Here is a 23,228-nt window from a genome sequence, read left to right as displayed (position 1 = left end):
GAGCTTACCGACGTCGAGGTGAACGTTACGTCAATCGTTTTGTCACGGAAGAAGATCGGTTCGTGGGCGGCAGCGTTATTGTATGGGTTGGGATTACAGCAAGACAGAGGATCCGTTTGATAGTGGTTGAGTGAAATCTTATTTGAGAGCGCTATCGCGACGAGATCATCGGCCCAGTTGTTCTACCCTTTAGGCGTCGTCATGGTCCAGGCGTTACATGACAACGCCCGGGCTCCTATTGCTCGACTTGTTCAGGATTCTCTTCAACAAAACAACGTGAAAGTCATCCCATGGCCAGCTCGCTCTCCTGATCTCTCACCAATCGAGCACATGTGGGATGAGAAGGATCGGCGCCTTCGACGTCAACCTCGTGTTTCACAGACACTCCAGGAACTTAGGACACTCCAGACTTTGTGCGACGCCTGGTCCATTCCATGAGACGAAGATGCGTTGCTTGCATCGCAACCAGAGGTGGACACACACACTATTGATTTGTAAATTGACATTTTTGCCGTCATGTTTTTTTTTTATGAAATCACGCATTTTCTGAAGTCAGTATGGCAAATTAAACCATTTGAACACTTACAGGTGTCTTTTATCTGTTGCAAACCGAAATTGTTTCAAATTTGGTAAAAAACATAACTTTGCATTAAATCTTATTCAATGTCACAGGAACTTTTGTTGTTCAGTATGTATTCAGTTGAATCATATGAGAATATAAAGATGTTTTCAGGAGAACAATTGACTTCCCCTTGCATGTGTTTGTGACGGGTGCCACCGGTGGGGCAGGATACGCTCACCTTTTCGCGAACACCTGGTATCATCACTATTTGATAGTGATTCATAAACACATGCGCATTATATAGTCGGAATCGTACAATCGACTCTGCTTGATGCAGATATTTCTATTGGATATGGAAAGGGTTTTTGTCGCTTTACTTATTATTGTCAACGCATTCACATATACACCACATCCTGTTTGGCAGTGAAGCATATGCTGATTGATCTGGTACAGAGATTATATCTCGATTATTGATACAACACTACACATTTACACCTTCGGTATGTTACCAACATAATGCCTTACACTGATCGCTGCATACCCGTTCAATCAATCCACTTGTATACGTGGTATTTATGGCGGAAACTCCGGAAACAGACTGGTTGATTATTACTGAAACTGGTATCAAAGTTCCCAGGCGGCAGTGATTCATATTACTGGCCCATATCGTCGGAATACGACGTCAAGCAATCAAAGTAACCTGATCGACCGGTTCAAATTAGATAAAGAGCACTCTGCACAGCGAAATACGCGTCGTCATAGACCGCTGGGATACCAATGTCAAAAGGAACTGTCCACAAATGAATGGAAATTATACAGTCTGTACAGTGATAGTCTCCCTGGCACAACGATAGCCGACTGTGTAACCGTGGGTGTATTATCCCTGACTGTCGGTCAGTGTTACAGTGATAGTCTCCCACACAACGATAGCCGATTGTGTAACCGTGGGTGTATTATCCCTGACTGTCGGTCAGTATTACAGTGATAGTCTCCTGGCACACCGACAGCCGACTGTGTAACCGTGGGTGTATTATCCCTGACTGTCGGTCAGTGTTACAGTGATAGTCTCCCTGGCACACCGACAGCCGACTGTGTAACCGTGGGTGTATTATTACCTGACTGTCGGTCAGTGTAACATTGATAGTCTCCCTGGCACAACGATAGCCGATTGTGTAACCGTGGGTGTATTATCCCTGACTGTCGGTCAGTGTTACAGTGATAGTCTCCCTGACACAACGATACCCGACTGTGTAACCGTTGGTGTATTATTCCTGACTGTCGGTCAGTATTACAGTGATAGTCTCCCTGGCACAACGATAGCCGACTGTGTAACCGTGAGTGTATTATCCCTGACTGTCGGTCAGTATTACAGTGATAGTCTCCCAGGCACACCGACAGCCGACTGTGTAACCGTGAGTGTATTATCCCTGACTGTCGGTCAGTATTACAGTGATAGTCTCCCTGGCACAACGATAGCCGACTGTGTAACCGTGAGTGTATTATCCCTGACTGTCGGTCAGTATTACAGTGATAGTCTCCCTGGCACACCGACAGCCGACTGTGTAACCGTGAGTGTATTATCCCTGACTGTCGGTCAGTGTTACAGTGATAGCCTCCCTGGCACACCGACAGCCGACTGTGTAACCGTGGGTGTATTATTACCTGACTGTCGGTCAGTGTTACAGTGATAGTCTCCCTGGCACAACGATAGCCGATTGTGTAACCGTGGGTGTATTATCCCTGACTGTCTGTCAGTATTACAGTGATTATCTCCCTGGCACAACGATAGCCGACTGTGTAACCGTGGGTGTATTATCCCTGACTGTCGGTCAGTGTTACAGTGATAGTCTCCCTGGCACACCGACAGCCGACTGTGTAACCGTGAGTGTATTATCCCTGACTGTCGGTCAGTGTTACAGTGATAGTCTCCCTGGCACACCGACAGCCGACTGTGTAACCGTGGGTGTATTATCCCTGACTGTCGGTCAGTGTTACAGTGATAGTCTCCCTGGCACACCGACAGCCGACTGTGTAACCGTGGGTGTATTATCCCTGACTGTCGGTCAGTGTTACAGTGATAGTCTCCCTGGCACACCGACAGCCGACTGTGTAACCGTGAGTGTATTATCCCTGACTGTCGGTCAGTATTACAGTGATAGTTTCCCTTGCACACCGACAGCCGACTGTGTAACCGTGAGTGTATTATCCCTGACTGTCGGTCAGTGTTACAGTGATAGTCTCCCTGGCACACCGACAGCCGACTGTGTAACCGTGGGTGTATTATCCCTGACTGTCTGTCAGTGTTACAGTGATAGTCTCCCTGGCACACCGATAGCCGACTGTGTAACCGTGAGTGTATTATCCCTGACTGTCTGTCAGTGTTACAGTGATAGTCTCCCTGGGACACCGATAGCCTTCCTATAATGATAATGAAGGTCAAGGTCATCGCTCCTCCAGAGGGAACATACTCCGTCTGGATCGGTGGCTCCATCCTTGCCTCTCTGTCCACCTTCCAGCAGATGTGGATCAGCAGATGTGGATCATTAATAAGACCACTATGAAGTTTTGTTATTCTGATGGTTGTCCCAAATTGAAGATACGGAGGACGAACTGTTTTGTTTTTTGAAATGAGAAAGTAAATTGCATCAGGACTCCAGATAATGTTTTGAGACTTTGGGGTATTGACAGTTTTCTTTGGGTGTTTAATATACACTGGCCAAAAAAAGAAACGCATAACAGAATAATCAGTGTTTCATTACACCTTTAATGAAATAGGATTACACAATAAATAATGAAGATACAACAACCAAATTTTACACAGGATGAGGCACATGTTTCTTACACTACAAACAGTCTTTTGATGTTTTGTGATGGCACTGTGCCAAAGTCAATACCGGGTGTTACCACCACGAGCATCGATCACAGCTCTGCACTGGGCATGGACTGTATGAGTGGAATCCTTCTCCACTCATCCTGCAATGCATGGTTCAGCTGTTGAAGCGACTGTGGTTGAGGCTGTCGGCGTCGTACACGTCTGTCTAGCAGATCCCACAAATGTTCAATGGTTTTTAGATCAGGCGATTTGAAGGGCCATGGCAGTACAGTAACATTGTTGTGGGCAAGATAATCCATGGTAACACGTGCTGTTTGCGGTCTTGCGTTGTCTTGCTGGAAAATCTCTCTTCTGACGTCAATGGTGGGAATAAGGTGACGTTGAAGGATTTTATCACGGTAGCGTACAGCAGTTAAATTACCCTGCACGTGCACCAGATCTGTCTACCATTCACGGATATGCCTGTCCACATCATGACACTTCCACCGCCGTATCGGTCGACTTCATGAATACAGTGTCAAATGTAGCGTTCATTTCACCGTCTGTAGACACGCATCCTACCATAATGGCGATACAGCATGAACCGCGACTCATCACTGAACCATATCCTTCTCCAGTGCACTAGGGTCCATGGTCGAACATTTCTGCTCCATTGCAGGCGTGCACGACGATGATGTTGCCGCAGAACGGGCGCTGTATATGGTCTCATTGGCCGTATCCCATGTCGATTCTGATATCCCGTGTCTTAGACGATTTCTGATGGTTTGCGCTGAGACTACGAAGACCAGGAACACTGTTAGCTGTGTATGCTGCAGTGATTGTCCGGTTGCGAAGATGCAACACCCGGATGAAGTGGTCCTGCGCCGCAGTTGTGACCCTGTGTCTTCCACTTCTCGGTCGAGTTGTGGAGTCTGTAGCGCTGCCACAGACGAGAAATGGTACTCTGCCTCACGTTAAAGTGCCTGGCTACTGATGTCTGACTTCCTCCAGCTTCCAGACGTCCAATGGCTCTGTTTCTACAGTCTTCATTCAGTCTTGGCATCATGAGAGTCACGTATACAGACCATCGGAGAGTGATTCGCAGCAGGACTGCCAATTTTTTATACCCATCGGTATAAGGTTAAGTAGCCGTATTTGCACGTGCAGCATGCTTACAGCTTTTTCTCCAAGCAATTCCTCCCAGTTTGGTTTCAAGATGCTGTATTTTGGCGACAAGTCACTAAATGTTGTGTTCGGGTGCAATAAACTAGTGTAAGGTCAATATTCACAGTTAGCAATGACATTTATATTGAGTTCAAGCCTTCAACTTTAATAACAGTCAAGTTTGAAAAACAGATTTCAGGTATGCGTTTCTTTTTTTGCCCAGTATATATTACTCCCTTGGGTCCAGCCCAATGGTTATTTTTCAAAGTTACAAAAGGCTTTGTAACGGATGGTTGTTGTACATTATGCACTACAATATGGTTCGTGTATGCCTTTATTCGATTAGTAAATACATTTGTGTTAGGAAATACAGTTAACTAAACTGAAACGGCTACATTGGATAATTATGGTCAATTGTGTTTTTGATTTTCATGCGTATTGGTACGCAAGCAACTCAAATATGTTTGGTTAATGCTAATTTATGTATGCAAATATGCATCGTATCTGGAACTCTGATTGCTCTTAATATTCAAAATATGATTACTATTTTACATTTGATCTGTTTATCTCTTCTTAGGTGAGAGCGTTATATATCCTGATCCCTCTTTACCCGGACATGTTTTGCAGAAACTACTGAAGTTAAATGTACATGAATAAAAAGCTTATTTAAGAGAATATATACTTATCAGGACTGAGTTCTAAAAATTGGTGCCATCAGTTATTTTTTCCAGACAACGGGCCTTTTGTGTTTATTACTTTCAAATTTGATAAGACTTTATCATGAAATAAAGCCACCATAGTGCCCATATCTCTTTACAGGACTCTTTTTTATAGTTAACAGTAACTTTCACTACCTTATGAACAAACAGAATTCTAATGTACCCCATGCTAGGATAGGTGGCACGGGAGGTCCAGTCGTCTATGTGCAGAGTTGCGTCCCTTGGACATGCCAGATTCATATAATCGTGGGTTCGAATCCCTGTTCGATCGATTACGTTTCTAGGTTTGTCAAAACCATACCCGAGTCGTAAACCTCTAAGCCTTGTATCATTTTGAGCTTTACTCCCACAATAAGCTGACACGCCGTGATATGACTGGAATATTGTTTCAAGCTGTGTTAAACCCACTCACTCACTCATGGCTGGGTGATAACGCTGTTTTCTTGCTGACATCCACATTGTGGCAAAGTAGGTACTTGGTTAGCTTAAGAAAACCAAACTTATCGTCATAATATTTTTGGTCAGTTTAACAGTGATAGTCCCTCTGGCACAACGATAGCAATGATATGTGAGGTGTAGCGTGTCTAATATTATGAATACAGCATATCTCAGTCTCATCAGTCCGGAATTGATTGATATATTTATTATAGACATACTTTACGGTATTCACACCATAAGATGATGAAAAATGTATCCTTATTTCACAAAGCATCATTTGAGAAGTACTGATGAAGTTACCACCCGCATTTATTTCAAGGCAGTTTCTAAGATGTGATTGATCTATGAAAGAAACCCAAAATATGTTGTACTTTACAACCAGATCTACGTTTTAGGAGATTCGGGTTTTTGACCATCTGACCATCTGAGTCATTCGCTGCTGGGTGAACACGAGTGGTTCAGTGTTGGGCATGACCGAAGCCTGAGCAGCATTCTGGAGTCAAACCAGTTCCAGAAACATAATAATGAAATTGAGTGGTTCAGTGTTGGGCAGAACCGAGGCCCGAGAAGCTCCCTGGAGTCAACCCTACCAAGCTATGAACATTGTTTTGTGTTTTGCAAACTGAATAGCCAGTTTCAGAAACATAATGATGAAACTGACTGTGTACTGGGGAAAAGCGAAAATCCACAACAATCTCAACATTAATCTATCAAATGAGGAATCAATTATCACCCATATTACATGAGTACATTCAGTCAGCACGAAGTGAGCTCCCCTGTTGATGTTGCATAGTGTTACGTATACATCCCCGTCGATCAATGACATTTTACCCAGCATACTCCCAGCCAGGAAATGCAGAGAGTTTATAAGGGATTTTTCAGAATGAATACTCCAAAATATTTCGTAATTGTTAGAAATATATTCGAAAAATAATTTGGTGTGATTGTTAAAAATGATTCAATATCGTACCCTTAAAATGTTTCTTGATGACACACACTTGATAATAACAAAATATATGACGAACAAGCAGCTCTTAGGCACCGATATGCAACAACGGATAACTTGTTCCCACTAACTTGCATTCATACATACTTAAGTACACGGTAAGGTAGACGATTCCCATTGCCTTTGTGCCTCACGAATGTACTCCTTCTTCCAGAGGCAAGGGAGTTAACTGCCAATAAAAGTCCAGTTTCCACCCTTGACGAACTAGGCTGGTATTATGGAGTTACATTTTGGCTGGACTAACGAGTCTATGCATAGTCCAATTAAAATCCGCGCACCGAAATCGAAATCTGATTGTAAACTATCGTGCAGATTTCGGTCGATTGCAGGATTTGCAAAGCATGTGCAGCGCCAACTCGTTGTCAACAGATATTTTCTAATTTTCTTTTCATGTTTTTAAACAAGGTTCTCACGTGATTTTATGCACTTCGCGATGTAAGACTCGTTTTATCACAATATAGAGCTTGATTATCGATCAGATGGTCTTGACTGGGCGCCGCCATTTTGTTTGAAGCAAATGTAAGTGATACGAGAGGTGGAATCTGATTGGTCCTTAGGAGAGGCATAGAAGGGACATAACTCGTAATAGCCACAGGTGACGCGACGATTGAGCCCAGGAATACCTCCCTAGTTCGGCAAGAGTGGAAACTGACTTTTAAAGTCAGTTAAATCTCTTGCATCGGGAAGATGAATGTAATCTTGTTACAGTTTCCTGTTTATCTGGAGTACTAAATCGTCATAAGAACCAGTCGATTGATACTCACCTTGGTTAATAAAGTATATTTTCATCTGACCCCATAGGGTAAGAGGCACACAACCTCTCGTTATATTCGGGATAGACTGTAACAGCACAAATAGTATGGCTGATTTTTAGAGAATCGTTTCACGTAAAGAAATGTTATACCATAGGCCTGATACCACAGGAGTAACCTTGACCAAACTGCTGGTCTAGATTGCTGACGAGATTATTCTTTAAGATCTTTTTAAACAAATATTTAACACCTTCAAAATATTTCTTTCTGAAATTTACATTTCTTGTATAGTTTAGAACCGAATATAAAAGCCAGTTATCAGCATGGAGTAACGGAGATATTTTCACAATTATAAAAGGATATATACCTCGTTAATATTTTTAAGGTAACTATGTGTTCTTACTTGATGTTGAGAACAAAGTATTTTAAAACTGACAAGTCCAAATGTTATCCTAAAGTATCATTGCCTTCTAAGGTGGTGAGGTGAAATTGGGTTTAACGTCGCGATCAAGGTTATTGCACTTATACAGCGACGTGCATGGACGTGTGTGTGGCTGCTTGTACTAGTCCGGACTGATGCCGATTTATAGTGCTAGCCCACTGAAAAACCATGCCACAGTTTAACATGAATACCCCACTCAGACACAGTATTCTGACTCCGAGCCGACCAGTCCTTGTTTTAGCCCCTCAATACCGAGCGCCAGACAGGGTAACATCAAGTACCATCTTTTCACGTCTTTTGGTCTGACGCGGCCGGGCATCGAACACCTGACCTTCCGCTCTCCAGGCAGACGATATACCACTAGACACCACGGAGGCGGTAATTTCCTTGTAATATGTATTCAGTTTGTTTATTATGTATTTCTTTTTCTTCTTCTTCTTCAGATTAGAAGAATCAAATGTAGCAAAGAGGGTTCTGGTGATCCTGGCACAGTCAGGCTGGTTAGGCTCATCATCAGCTCGGGGTCCTTGCCCCCTTTTTATGCAGCCCAGACAGTGAATGGGACTTCTCCCAGGAAGCGCTGCCTAGTCGAACCCATCGACAATTTCTCGGAGAACGTGAAGACTCCCCAACAATGCAGCCTTCTCCCAATGTCGGTCAACAGATTTTGAGGTACTAAACCTCCGGACAACTTTGTCCTTTGGATGCAATCTTGACATTTCGAAAGCGAGGTCTGCATATTTGCCATTCACATTTGTGTCAAAAGGGACAGAAAATTCAATGATATAAATGATTTCATTGGATTTATAAAAAAAGACAAGATCAGGTGTGTTTGCCTGGATAGGTCTAAGGTTGTATACGGGCCTATTCCAAAGAATTTTGTATTTATCATTTTCCATGACACAATCTACATATACTGGGTGATACCATGGATGGACCTGTGTCAAAACAACAAGAATGGCGAAGACGGTAATAAAAGGCTGCTTACTCCAACATGACACCGACATGGTACTAACAAAATACCCGGTCACCAACAAACAACTTCCTCAATGTACATCAACAAGGCATCCGGTGTTAACAAATACCGTTCCAATATGCGGCTGCTTCACAATGGAACTCTCTTCCACTCAAATCCATAAATCCTACTCTCTCATCTTTAAAAGTCAAGACTAAAGACACGCCTCTTGGGATGTTACGAAAGTCAAATAGCATTATTGTTATTATTATATACAGGTTAAAAAAAAGAAATGCAGCAAAGAGTGTTTGGTGATCCTAGCACAGTCAGGTTGGTTAGGCTCATAATCAGCTCAGGGTCCTTGTCCCCTCTACACACAGCCCAGACAGTGAATGGGACTTTTAGTCAAACCCGCCCAGAACTTTTCGGAGAATATGAAGACGCTCCCAACACTGCTGCCTTCTGTATTACCCATATTGTCAGAAGGGCTTATTCACGGCAGCGGTGTTAACATATTGTATGGTATTGGGGAGGGTGAAGTTGACTGAAACACAGAGAAACATGTTTGATGTTGGTATAAATGTACGTCCTGTCATCGCAGGCTCTTATAGAGGTTGTATCTTGGAAATGTTCCATCACAACTACGACAGGTAAAACACACTAAGTAGTTATTTGTATATTTCATGTGTGGTGAACTTGATACAAGAAATCCTTTTAAAGTTTTTTCATGAAGCTGTTTCCCGACATTTTCTAAAATCCTTAGGAAACACTAAACATGTAATGTGTGACCCCATTTCTTGTGCGATTAGCCTTCGATCGATTAAAAAAGGCGAGCGCCGACACGCCGATCAAACGGCAGTAGTTACCTTGCCAGAGGACAGGTTTATTTGCTCAGGCAACCCAGTCAGTGCATGGTGTGAGGAGGCAAACTCAATGAAGCATTACTGATTTTGGATCAGTTCACCCCACCCACGTGGTGTGATGTTATCGTAGTAAGTAAGCGATAGCTAGTTGCAGTTTCTTAGCTACTTAATCACTCCTGTGACCAGGTTTGTACGAAGTTCGAACAAGTACTGACGCATCGCCAGACAGTCAAGTAATAAATCTGATTGTGCACCACGAACCCCCGTAACTCAACACCACTAATCTGTTGTATGTACATATGCCATATCAGGGAATACTTTGAGCATACAGAAGTATATTAATCGACCAGTGAAGTCAAATTCAAAGATATTTATTGTGTTTTAAGTCGTCATGGGAGCTGCATGTACATGTAAGTACAAAGCTTTACTTATTCGGATAAATCTTAAGTTTAAAGGTGAGGGATAACTAGACAGATAGCGTTCAGGTAAAAGGCCCTTTTTCTTAAATCACAATGATAAGGAGTTGGTGGGTTGGTGATGGGGGGGGGGGGGGGGGGGGGGGGGAAATTATGTTTAACGCCGCTTTTAACAGTATTCTAAAGTATCACTGAGTGTCAGTTGAATTTTAATGAGGGAGGAAATGTGGTGAATGCCTCAGACGTTTATCACTTTGTTGAAACATAATCGGGGCGAACCGGGATTCGAACCCACAATCAAAGGTTTCTGGAGTGTCCAAGGGACGCGACTCTGCACAGCGAATAAGGACCGGCAAAAGTGAAGTGGATTTCATAGCTAATGACAATATGGGATTACCACTTCGATGTTTCAGTGGATCAAATTTAACAGACCAAGTTTAAATTGTATAAGGAGATGTCTGAAGTATTTTTTATGTCAATATAGATGACTATTTTTCTGTTTGAATAAGGCTCTAAAATAACATGGACGACATCCCCAATAACCCTCTGTGTTAAAATCCAGCTTACTCAGAAAGATTCGATTACAAGACAACATCCTTTCCTTCAGCCAGTTCAAGACCGGTACAATCAACATTACAGCCCAAAGTAGTGAAACAAGTCTCTGTCAAAAGGTATGATGAAGATGTTGGCTCCCGCGTGTGTGGGGCCGGGATCGCCGGTGATGACGCCCCTAAAGATGTCGTTTCCTCCATCGCCGGCCACTCAACACAAAAGGTAATACTTATGCTGTCATGTGTGGGGAGGTTCTTGGACACCGTCATCACTGTTTAATGGTGTAATGTGGAAACAGGAAAATCCCATTGATACGGACGGTGGGGTTCCAAGTGAAATCCTCCGGTGTCATGAAAACACCACTTTTGCATGTCAGTTCAAGTGTAATGATATATACGATTTAAAACGTAAACGCCAGACAATAATCAGTCTTGATTATCTTCTTTATCTCGATTAACACATTTTAGCCTGCGCAAAAGGCAAAATCGTGATGGAAATGATATAAATTGATCACTGAAACTCAGTGATGAAAAAAGTAAGCGTGTCCGATCCGACTCTCCTGGTTGCACCCACCACTCACAATTTCATAAAAGTCTTGCTGTGACATGTACATAGACAATGACCACGTTTCACACAAATGACAACGTCAAGACCTACAATTTCATAAAAGTCTTGCTGTGTCATGTACATAGACAATGACCACGTTTCACACAAATGACAACGTCAAGACCTACAATTTCATAAAAGTCTTGCTGTGTCATGTACATAGACAATCACCACGTTTCACACAAATGACAACGTCAAGACCTACAATTTCATAAAAGTCTTGCTGTGACATGTACATAGACAATGACCACGTTTCACACAAATGACAACGTCAAGACCTACAATTTCATAAAAGTCTTGCTGTGTCATGTACATAGACAATGACCACGTTTCACACAAATGACAACGTCAAGACCTACAATTTCATAAAAGTCTTGCTGTGTCATGTACATAGACAATGACCACGTTTCACACAAATGACAACGTCAAGACCTACAATTTCATAAAAGTCTTGCTGTGTCATGTACATAGACAATCACCACGTTTCACACAAATGACAACGTCAAGACCCACAATTTCATAAAAGTCTTGCTGTGACATGTACATAGACAATGACCACGTTTCACACAAATGACAACGTCAAGACCTACAATTTCATAAAAATCCTGCTGTGTCATGTACATAGACAATGACCACGTTTCACACAAATGACAACGTCAAGACCTACAATTTCATAAAAGTCTTGCTGTGTCATGTACATAGACAATGACCACGTTTCACACAAATGACAACGTCAAGACCCACAATTTCATAAAAGTCTTGCTGTGACATGTACATAGACAATGACCACGTTTCACACAAATGACAACGTCAAGACCTACAATTTCATAAAAATCCTGCTGTGTCATGTACATAGACAATGACCACGTTTCACACAAATGACAACGTCAAGACCTACAATTTCATAAAAGTCTTGCTGTGTCATGTACATAGACAATGACCACGTTTCGCACAAATGACAACGTCAAGACCTACAATTTCATAAAAGTCTTGCTGTGTCATGTACATAGACAATGACCACGTTTCACACAAATGACAACGTCAAGACCTACAATTTCATAAAAGTCTTGCTGTGTCATGTACAGAGACAATGACCACGTTTGACACAAATGACAACGTCAAGACCTACAATTTCATAAAAAATCCTGCTGTGTCATGTACATAGACAATGACCACGTTTGACACAAATGACAACGTCAAGACCTACAATTTCATAAAAGTCTTGCTGTGTCATGTACATAGACAATGACCACGTTTCACACAAATGACAACGTCAAGACCTACAATTTCATAAAAATCCTGCTGTGTCATGTACAGAGACAATGACCACGTTTCACACAAATGACAACGTCAAGACCTACAATTTCATAAAAGTCTTGCTGTGTCATGTACATAGACAATGACCACGTTTCACACAAATGACAACGTCAAGACCTACAATTTCATAAAAAATCCTGCTGTGTCATGTACATAGACAATGACCACGTTTCACACAAATGACAACGTCAAGACCTACAATTTCATAAAAGTCTTGCTGTGTCATGTACATAGACAATGACCACGTTTCACACAAATGACAACGTCAAGACCTACAATTTCATAAAAGTCTTGCTGTGTCATGTACATAGACAATGACCACGTTTCACACAAATGACAACGTCAAGACCTACAATTTCATAAAAGTCTTGCTGTGTCATGTACATAGACAATGACCACGTTTCACACAAATGACAACGTCAAGACCTACAATTTCATAAAAGTCTTGCTGTGTCATGTACATAGACAATCACCACGTTTCACACAAATGACAACGTCAAGACCTACAATTTCATAAAAATCCTGCTGTGTCATGTACAGAGACAATGACCACGTTTCACACAAATGACAACGTCAAGACCTACAATTTCATAAAAGTCTTGCTGTGTCATGTACATAGACAATGACCACGTTTCGCACAAATGACAACGTCAAGACCTACAATTTCATAAAAGTCTTGCTGTGTCATGTACATAGACAATGACCACGTTTCACACAAATGACAACGTCAAGACCTACAATTTCATAAAAGTCTTGCTGTGTCATGTACAGAGACAATGACCACGTTTGACACAAATGACAACGTCAAGACCTACAATTTCATAAAAGTCTTGCTGTGTCATGTACATAGACAATCACCACGTTTCACACAAATGACAACGTCAAGACCTACAATTTCATAAAAATCCTGCTGTGTCATGTACAGAGACAATGACCACGTTTCACACAAATGACAACATCAAGACCTACAATTTCATAAAAGTCTTGCTGTGACATGTACATAGACAATGACCACGTTTCACACAAATGACAACGTCAAGACCTACAATTTCATAAAAATCCTGCTGTGTCATGTACATAGACAATGACCACGTTTGACACAAATGACAACGTCAAGACCTACAATTTCATAAAAGTCTTGCTGTGTCATGTACATAGACAATGACCACGTTTGACACAAATGACAACGTCAAGACCTACAATTTCATAAAAGTCTTGCTGTGACATGTACATAGACAATGACCACGTTTCACACAAATGACAACGTCAAGACCTACAATTTCATAAAAGTCTTGCTGTGTCATGTACATAGACAATGACCACGTTTCACACAAATGACAACGTCAAGACCTACAATTTCATAAAAATCCTGCTGTGTCATGTACAGAGACAATGACCACGTTTCACACAAATGACAACGTCAAGACCTACAATTTCATAAAAGTCTTGCTGTGACATGTACATAGACAATGACCACGTTTCACACAAATGACAACGTCAAGACCTACAATTTCATAAAAAATCCTGCTGTGTCATGTACATAGACAATGACCACGTTTGACACAAATGACAACGTCAAGACCTACAATTTCATAAAAGTCTTGCTGTGTCATGTACATAGACAATGACCACGTTTGACACAAATGACAACGTCAAGACCTACAATTTCATAAAAGTCTTGCTGTGACATGTACATAGACAATGACCACGTTTCACACAAATGACAACGTCAAGACCTACAATTTCATAAAAGTCTTGCTGTGTCATGTACATAGACAATGACCACGTTTCACACAAATGACAACGTCAAGACCTACAATTTCATAAAAGTCTTGCTGTGTCATGTACATAGACAATGACCACGTTTCACACAAATGACAACGTCAAGACCTACAATTTCATAAAAGTCTTGCTGTGTCATGTACATAGACAATCACCACGTTTCACACAAATGACAACGTCAAGACCTACAATTTCATAAAAGTCTTGCTGTGACATGTACATAGACACCGACCACGTTTCACACAAATGACAACGTCAAGACCTACAATTTCATAAAAAATCCTGCTGTGTCATGTACATAGACAATGACCACGTTTCACACAAATGACAACGTCAAGACCTACAATTTCATAAAAGTCTTGCTGTGACATATACATAGACATTGACCACGTTTGACACAAATGACAACGTCAAGACCTACAATTTCATAAAAATCCTGCTGTGTCATGTACATAGACACTGACCACGTTTCACACAAATGACAACGTCAAGACCTAGAACGGAAAAGGGCTATCGATCTTCAAGTCTCTCTTCAAGACACACATGAACTTAATCCCGTACATGCATATATATATATATATATATATATATATATATATATATATATATATATATATATATATATATATATATATATATATATATATATATATATATATATATATTGTAGAGATTCTTAGCTTCGTGTTTGATCGTGCACCAATCCATTTAAACTAGTGTACTCCAACAGCTCGTCTGACGAGTCGGGGAGGTCGGGTTTATCAGCGTCAATTGTAAGCTTCTGCTATTCGGGGCATGACGCTGTTTCATGGATAGTTTTTGAATCTATACGAAACAACCTGCACAGTATACACATATATTCTACTAACAATCCTGGCGAAGAGGGTATGCGTCATGCTGCGTATTCATTGAAGTACTTTCAGCAACATTTGTGTTTGTATTGTGAACATAACGCCTACGAAAGGCCTTATCACGTTCAAATATGGATATGAAAAGTTCCACTCTTTGGTGTAAATACTATATACACAAGTAGGTTAATCCTCTCCATTCTTCCATTCCTCTTCCATCTCTTCCATTCAAGAAATGATAGTACAAGTGACATCTGATTTTAAGGTGTTTATTCTGTAGATTGAGGTTCACATGAAGGATACAGGGCCGAAAGACGTATTAACATAAATGGTTACTTAACCTGATCGCTGGCACATAGTATACTGTTTAACAAATGGTGTCATCACTTCAGGATAATTTCGGTAGTTTTCTTTACAACGAAAATAACAACTTTTAGCCCGTAATGTAGCATATTTTAAAGTGACACACTACAACGATAATTAAGTAAGAAGTATCCTTTTACATGTAACCTTTATCTGAGAATGGGTTATAAATGAAATTTACCATGTAGATTGAATGCGACTGCATATTCAAAAGAGCGGGAGCACTTCATGATACATTATGCTACAACAGGTCAAAGAAACGATACACAAACACTTCTAACCAGACTTTAGTGTAAATACTGCCAATACTCACACTGTGGTGTGTCACAAGTGGCCAAAGCTACATTTTCCCTAATGCGAGCGTGAACGACATGGTTCGTCTAGCTTACCATTACACAGGAGAGTTCGGACAGTCAGGGAGTGTACATTGTGGAACATTGTTACTGTAACAGCACACTCACCGCCTGATATCTCACGTAGATATCACCAAAGATTCAGCAACTGAGTATAATAAATCAAATCTACATCTTAAAAAGACTCATATAATACATGTGAAGCCCATTTCTGGTGCGTGATATTGCTGGAATATTGCTATATTGCTAAAGGTGGCGTTAAACCATACTCACTCGCTCACACATGAAAACGTTTTTTTCATTTGAGACGTCATCTTGAACTTGACAGTATATGAAGTTTCAAAGTCTGGAGACAACAGTGTGTCCTACTCTGTAATTGAACGGGTGTACCTTTCAACAACTGGCCACTCGTTTCTAGCACTGCTTTGTTCATTCAGTAGGACAAGATCAAATTGTTGCACGTTACACTGATCCTGAAACCACTTTCGTCTTGCCTGTAGAGTGTGGAGATATTCCTGTCTCCAACGATTCCATAACGTGTTTTCGAGGGATTACACTCGCTACCATTGTGATCGAAACAAGTCCTTGGGGTTACAAACTTCCATTGGTTTAACCTCATGATTAGTCTTCTGCATCAAGAGAGTAGCAGGGGTAAGAATTTCAGGCGACTGGGGATCCTAGGAGACTGAGATGGTAGGTTGCACATTCACAATCGCTGATACTTCTGCCATGAATGCCACTTCATGGATCAAATCCCTTTGGCGGGTTTCCGCCAACATTGAGTCCAGAATTCTGTGTGTGACTCCTATAATTCAATCCCAGAAACCACCCATGTGTGAGAATTGTGGTGAGAGCAAGGCGAGGTGAGGCTGTTGGTGGTTGGTGTAGGCAATGTCGCCGTGTGTGAAAAGAAGTGTGCTGAATGTCCTTGACATTAGTTTTTGCGCTGGCTAAACCTTTTTTAGTTGTATGGATATGGATGATTTAGCCAGCGATCGTCGCAGAAGACAGTCCGCACTTGAGATCCTGAATGTGAAATAATTTCTTCGTTATGTAGGTGTTGTTTGAGTCATTTATCATTAAGTTTTTTTAATAGTAAGCCAATGACATTTTTGGTATTTATCTGCAATCCCCATTTGGTAGACTATTTTTGGATGATATTTTGTGCAGATTGTATTTCAGTTTGGGCTTGCTTTTATTGAAATGAGAAGAAGTCCAGAAGGAAACGTTATCTGCAAATTTTGCTGTTTTAATTCTTTTATATATTACTGGCTACTGTTTATAGTAACTGTCTATACTACCCCTCTCGGCAACATTGTCAGATCTCGTCAACTTTCAGTTCACTTATACACTTATGATACTCAACTGTATCTATCATAAAAGCCATCATCAGTGAATTCCTCAGATGATTGGCTGCACAGAAGACATAAAAGACTAGATGACAACAAACTGTTTAATGTTAAACAGTGATAAAACGGAATTCCTTGTATTCAGCAACAAACTGTCTAAGAACAAATTCTCACTTCCGGCCCCTGAAATTGGAGGACATGTCATCAAACCAAGTGAGGAGGCATGGAATCTTGGAGGAGTGTTTGACTCTACTCTGAGAGCTGAGACCCACGTACACAAAGTGTGCCAGAAAGGGGTGTGTGTGTGTGTGTTTGTGTGTGTGTGTGTATTTGTGTGTGTGTGTGTGTGTGTGTGTGTGTGTGTGTGTGTGTGTGTGTGTGTGTGTGTGTGTGTGTGTGTGTGTGTGTGTGTGTGTGTGTGTGTGTGTGTGTGTGTGTGTGTGTGTGTGTGTGTGCAATGGGTAGATGTCAGGTAGTGTATTATGTGATTTAACTGTTATGTGTCTGTCAGTAAGAATGAAGTGAATAAAATTTAGAATGCGCTAATTAATGGCTTTATTTTTCAGTTTTTGCACGCGGCCGTTTTGCCAAACGATGTTTAATGCCTTACTAAAATCTATAAATATGGCCAGAATGTTATTGATTTTTCTTCTAAATGTAAAATGTGGTCTAATGTTTGTCTATTGGGTGTGAAGCCGCCCTGGTCAAGGCCAATTCTTTTAACAAATATACTATATACTGTTAAACAAAAGGTGCAATCATTTTAGGATAATGACAACTTTCAGAACTCTCAGAACTTTCAGCTCGTAATGCATTGAAACAGATTTAAAAAAAATACTACAACGATAGTTACCAAAGAAATATCCTTTTACATGTAACCTTTATCTGAGAATGGATTATAAGGGAATATCTACACTGAATGTGACAACATATTCAAAAGAGCGCGAAAACTTAGTCACTGTACACAACTTGTCTAAGCGAATTCACGATACATTATGCTACGACAGGCCTAGAAAGCTATACACAATTCTAACCAGACTATACCGTCAATACTGTAGTGTCACAAGTGGTCAAAGTCTAATCTTCCTTATGGCGAGAGCGAATGGCATGGTTCGTCTTGCTTACCATTATATAACGACAATTTTAATTCATGCACAGGAGTGCATACATTTAGGAACATTGTTACGTTGTAACAGCACAACCGCACTCCCAGTATCATCGAAGATCACAATAAACAAAACATGAATCCAACTTTTAACGTTCGTTGGTGTTGGCTCGTCAAGCCGGTGAATTTGTGAAATGTCCTGAAATCTCTTCATGCATATTTACAGCATGAAAACCAGTTTGTCACTTTATCACCACAGTGAGGATTAATAAAGGATGGGTTGGCCCTCCCATTATCGTAGGAGATCACAATGTACAAACAACGTATCCAACTTCTTCAGTCCGAGGAATGGCTGGACGCCTAATGGTTCAAGTAGTTGCACCTGAAGCTGAGGACCCTGCTTCCCCAACTACTAGTTGTTACTGTCCCCACCGTGACGTGGTTCGATCATTGCTAAAACCAGCGTAAAACAATACTTAATACGCAATTCCGTGTGCCTGTAATATTCACATACAGACTTGTCAATGATAACAAGTAATGGTAGAGAATATAGACGATATCATAATCTTTTCCAGGCTGTGAATGTCGGTATGGTACAGAAGGAAAGCTACGTTGACAACAAGGTGACAGGTATCTCCGCCATTATGACGAACAGGGACGACCGTGAGGGGACTTCGAGGGGTAAGATTCAAATCTTATACACACACAACCTACTGTCTAAAGATACGGCCACGTCATAGCAGAAGGGGGGAAGGGGAGGGAAAAGTAAAACCTCGATACAGTTGCTTTGCATCATTGCGATATTGCCTAGAAATGGCCTCCATTTTGTTCTTGCCTTTCCGAGTTCAGATCTACAAATCATATTTGCTGTTAGTCTTCCTGGTTTGTTGTGACTATAATGGCGTGGTGGCAACTTAACAAATAGCCAAACAAAGGCTTCGGGACATTGTTTCGTGTTGATTCCCAAATTGAAACTATATGTTATCCCAGAAATCGGTACATAATAGAACTTTAATAGAACACTAACATCTAAATATAGTAACTTCCTGACGACTGATTACAATCAAAACACAATGCAATGAGCGTCTACCGAATCTCAACAGAAACAATGTACGAGGGCTGGTCAAAATGTTCAAAGCCCATCAAACAAAACCAACAATTGTGAAAGTGTTTATAACTATATTTTTCAACATAATCTCCCTTTTAATACACTTCTCATATCGATAGTCAAGCTTTTCCAAAATGGCTCAGTCTACCGATTAGTTTGCTCTTCGCAGCAGATGTTCTTAAAGTTCATGAACTCGTAACCTCCTTCACTTTTGTTGAGGATGAATCATACAACCCCTTGCACGGTGCACTACTTCAGTTGTGCATTTAACTCAAACGACTTTCACAGAGGGCCAGTTTATCTCTTCACGTTACTAAATTTAATACCAAATACAAATGGTTGGTTGGTCCGGTTTCACGTGGACGATATAATTTATTTTTATAACACTAAGACCAAAGTTACCCCTTACACTGATTTGAACTCCTCAACATCTGGCTTAAAAAACATGTTGCGAGTTGTCAGCACACGGTTTATAACATAATTGACAGCATATGCTTCTTGCATACCCCTGGCGAGCTATTTTTAGCATGTCATCACCCCAGCGGGACCTTTCTTAACCAATCAGAATGCGCGCCTTAGCTCCTGGTGCAGAACTCTTGTTTCCCTATGATCAATTACCAACAGCTTTTCCACATTTTAGGTGCATCTAGAGGGAGAATGTGTACTATCATTAAGTTTCTCAGCTTAAAATTACACAAATCAGATCAAATATTTCCTACAGGAGACTGTGTATATATTTCTATTAGAATCAGTAGGTCGACATATAAATGCCCTCAATGCTTTTCGAACGTATTATCTAGTAATATTGTATCCATCACTTAATGGTGCCTTACTATGTTGATTATGCATACTCTTATTTCTTTTCTTCATACAATTTGAATTAACTGAGAACATGGACGACATCAAGAATAGACGCATCTATTTTAAAATCCATTTTACTCAGAAATAGTTGGTCACAAGACAACACTCTTTCCTTCAGGCTGTTCACGACAGTTCACAGAAGAGAAACCCAAGTTGGACAGCAACGATTCTGCGCTGGTTATCGACAACGGCTCTGGCAAGTGTAAGGCTGGGTTCGCCGGTGACGACGCCCCCAGAGCTGTCTTCCCCTCTATCGTCGGACGCCCCAAACATTATGTAATTATACTTTCCTGTAAATGATATTGTCAAGATTCCTGGACTAAGGGGTTCGGATTAACAAAGGTTCACTTTATGATATTGTTTCTAGGTATAATAAGCTTCACAGTGCAAATGTCACCATCTAAATCTCACCCAGCAGTGTCCGCGTCAACCTGGGGCCTGAATCAGTATAAGTCGATGCAGACGAGCACTCACTTGCTAACTTGGAACAAGATCAATGAGTGAGTGAGTGGGTGTACTGATCAAGTGTTTAACGAAATATTGTTAATAATAAAGGCGAAAACTACATGTGATACCTAACGAAAAGGGTAAGCGTGTCCTGCTCTACTGGTTGCACCCGCCACTCACATAAGTTTCATAAAAGTCTTGCTGTGACACGTTCAGAGACAATGACCAAGTTTAACACAAATGACAACGTAAAGACCTCAAAAAAGGGCTATAGATCTTGGAGTCTCATTTAAAGAAACCCATGAATCATAACTATATGTGCTGTAGAGATCTATACTTCGTGTTTGATCGTGCGCCAATCCCTGTACAACTAGTGTACTCCAACAGGAGTATGACAACCGGGGAGGTCGGGCTTCTCAGCGTCAATTGTAAACTGATGCTATTCAGGTCAGGACGTTCTGATTTCATGAATAGTTTTTTTAATCCATACAAATTAACCTGCACAACATACAAATGTTTTCTACAAACAATTCCCCCGGTGAAGAGTGGAGTATTTGCAGTGACTTTTGTCTTTGTATTGTGAACATCACGCCTACAAAAGGCCTTATCACGGCCAAATATGGATATGAAAAGTTCCCCCTATTTTGTGTAAATAATAAAAATTATAGATTCACCCTTGCCATAGGGCTGTGTTTAAACGAGTTTTCCCAAGGAACTAAAGACGAACCTTATACAGGCTGGGTTGCACTCCCACTATCATCGGGGATCACTATAAACAAAATATGAATCCAACTTTTTACGGCGTTGGCGTTGTCGTTGGCGTTGGCGTTGTCGTTGACTCTTCAAGCCGATAAACCTTGTTCCCCAATTCTTGCTGTGCTGCATCGTGATATTGTTTGAACAGTGTTACAACCGGCGTAAAACCACTGTTGGTCAATGCTGTGCTGTTTTGAACGCCTGTGATATTCAAATGCAGATATCACGCAATAGTACAGATTATTAATGTTATCCCTGTTCTTTCCAGCGTGTGATGGTCAGTGTGGGACAGAAGGACAGCTACGTCGGTGACGAGGCTCAGTCTAAGAGAGGTATCCTCACCCTTAAGTACCCCATCGAGCACGGTATCGTCACGGACTGGGATGACATGGAGAAGATCTGGCATCACACCTACAACGAGCTCCGTGTGGCTCCAGAGGAGCACCCCGTTCTCCTGACTGAGGCTGCCCTCAACCCCAAGGTCAACCGTGAAAAGATGACCCAGATCATGTTCGAGACCTTCAAGTCTCCAGCTATGTATGTGTCCATCCAGGCTTTCCTGTCTCTGTACGCTTCCGGTCGTACCACGGGTATTGTTCTGGACTCTGGTGATGGTGTCACCCACACTGTCCCCATCTATGAGGGTAACGCCCTTCCCCACGCAATCATGAGACTGGATCTTGCTGGGCGTGACCTCACAGACTACCTAATGAAGATCCTGACCGAGCGTGGTTACTATTTCACCACCACTGCCGAGCGGGAAATCGTCAGGGACATCAAGGAGAAACTTGCCTATGTCCCACAAAACTTCGAACAGGAAATGCAGACTGCTTCCTCTTCATTGGGGAAGAGCTACGAGCTTCCCGACGGTCAGGTCATCACCATTGGCAACGAGAGCTTCCGTTGTCCAGAGGCCCTCTTCCAGCCATCCTTTATGGGTATGGATTCTGCAGGTATCCATGAAATAACAAACAACTCCATCATAAAGTGCGATGTTGGTATCCGTAAGGACTTGTATGCCAACACTGTTCTCTCAGGAGGTACCACCATGTTCCCGGGTTTTGCCAATAGAATGCAGAAGGAGATCACAGCCCTTGCTCCAGCAACAATGAAGATCGAGGTCATCGCTCCTCCAGAGAGGAAATACTCCGTCTGGATCGGTGGCTCCATCCTTGCCTCCATGTCCACCTTCGAGCAGATGTGGATCAGCAAGCAGGAGTACGATGAGTCCGGCCCATCCATTGTACACAGGAAGTGTATTTAGGGGCTGTCATTCCATACGATAGTAACATGTACCAAACACTTTTCATCATTGATAACGCCACTATTAATTATGGTCCTTATCCAAAATTGAAGGTGCGGAGGACAAACTGTTTTGTTATTGAAATGACAAAGTAAATTACAGTATACTGACTCCGAGCCGACCAGTCCTTGTTTCAGCCCCTTAATGCCGAGCGCCAGACATGGTAACAACAAGTACCTTCTATTAACGTCTTTTGATATTACGCGGCCGGGGATCAAACCCCGGACCTTCCGCTCTCCGGGTGGTTGAGACTTTGAGTATTTACTCACATGTTGACATTCCCATTTGGTATTGATAGTTTTTGTTGGGTATTAAATATGTTTTTTCTCCCTTTGGTACGACTGTCTAT

General features: G+C 41.5%; 1 protein-coding gene across 1 annotated transcript; it reads left to right on the top strand.

Annotated features, from left to right (window-relative positions):
• The first annotated feature begins 201 nt into the window (after positions 1-201).
• On the top strand, positions 202-22,840 carry LOC139479604 (actin, non-muscle 6.2-like). Its single transcript, XM_071262444.1, has 6 exons — positions 202-413; positions 8,339-8,395; positions 10,801-10,903; positions 18,980-19,085; positions 20,492-20,651; positions 21,859-22,840. Exons 1-6 carry the CDS (start codon positions 202-204, stop codon positions 22,838-22,840), a joined length of 1,620 nt encoding a protein of 539 aa, XP_071118545.1.
• Positions 22,841-23,228: the final 388 nt, after the last annotated feature.

Source organism: Haliotis cracherodii, unplaced genomic scaffold (assembly GCF_022045235.1).
Source record: "Haliotis cracherodii isolate W230 unplaced genomic scaffold, xgHalCrac1.p SCAF_4, whole genome shotgun sequence".
NCBI lineage: Eukaryota > Metazoa > Mollusca > Gastropoda > Lepetellida > Haliotidae > Haliotis > Haliotis cracherodii.
The sequence above is the reverse complement of the archived record's forward strand: the minus strand, read 5'-3'. Positions and strand labels throughout refer to the sequence as shown.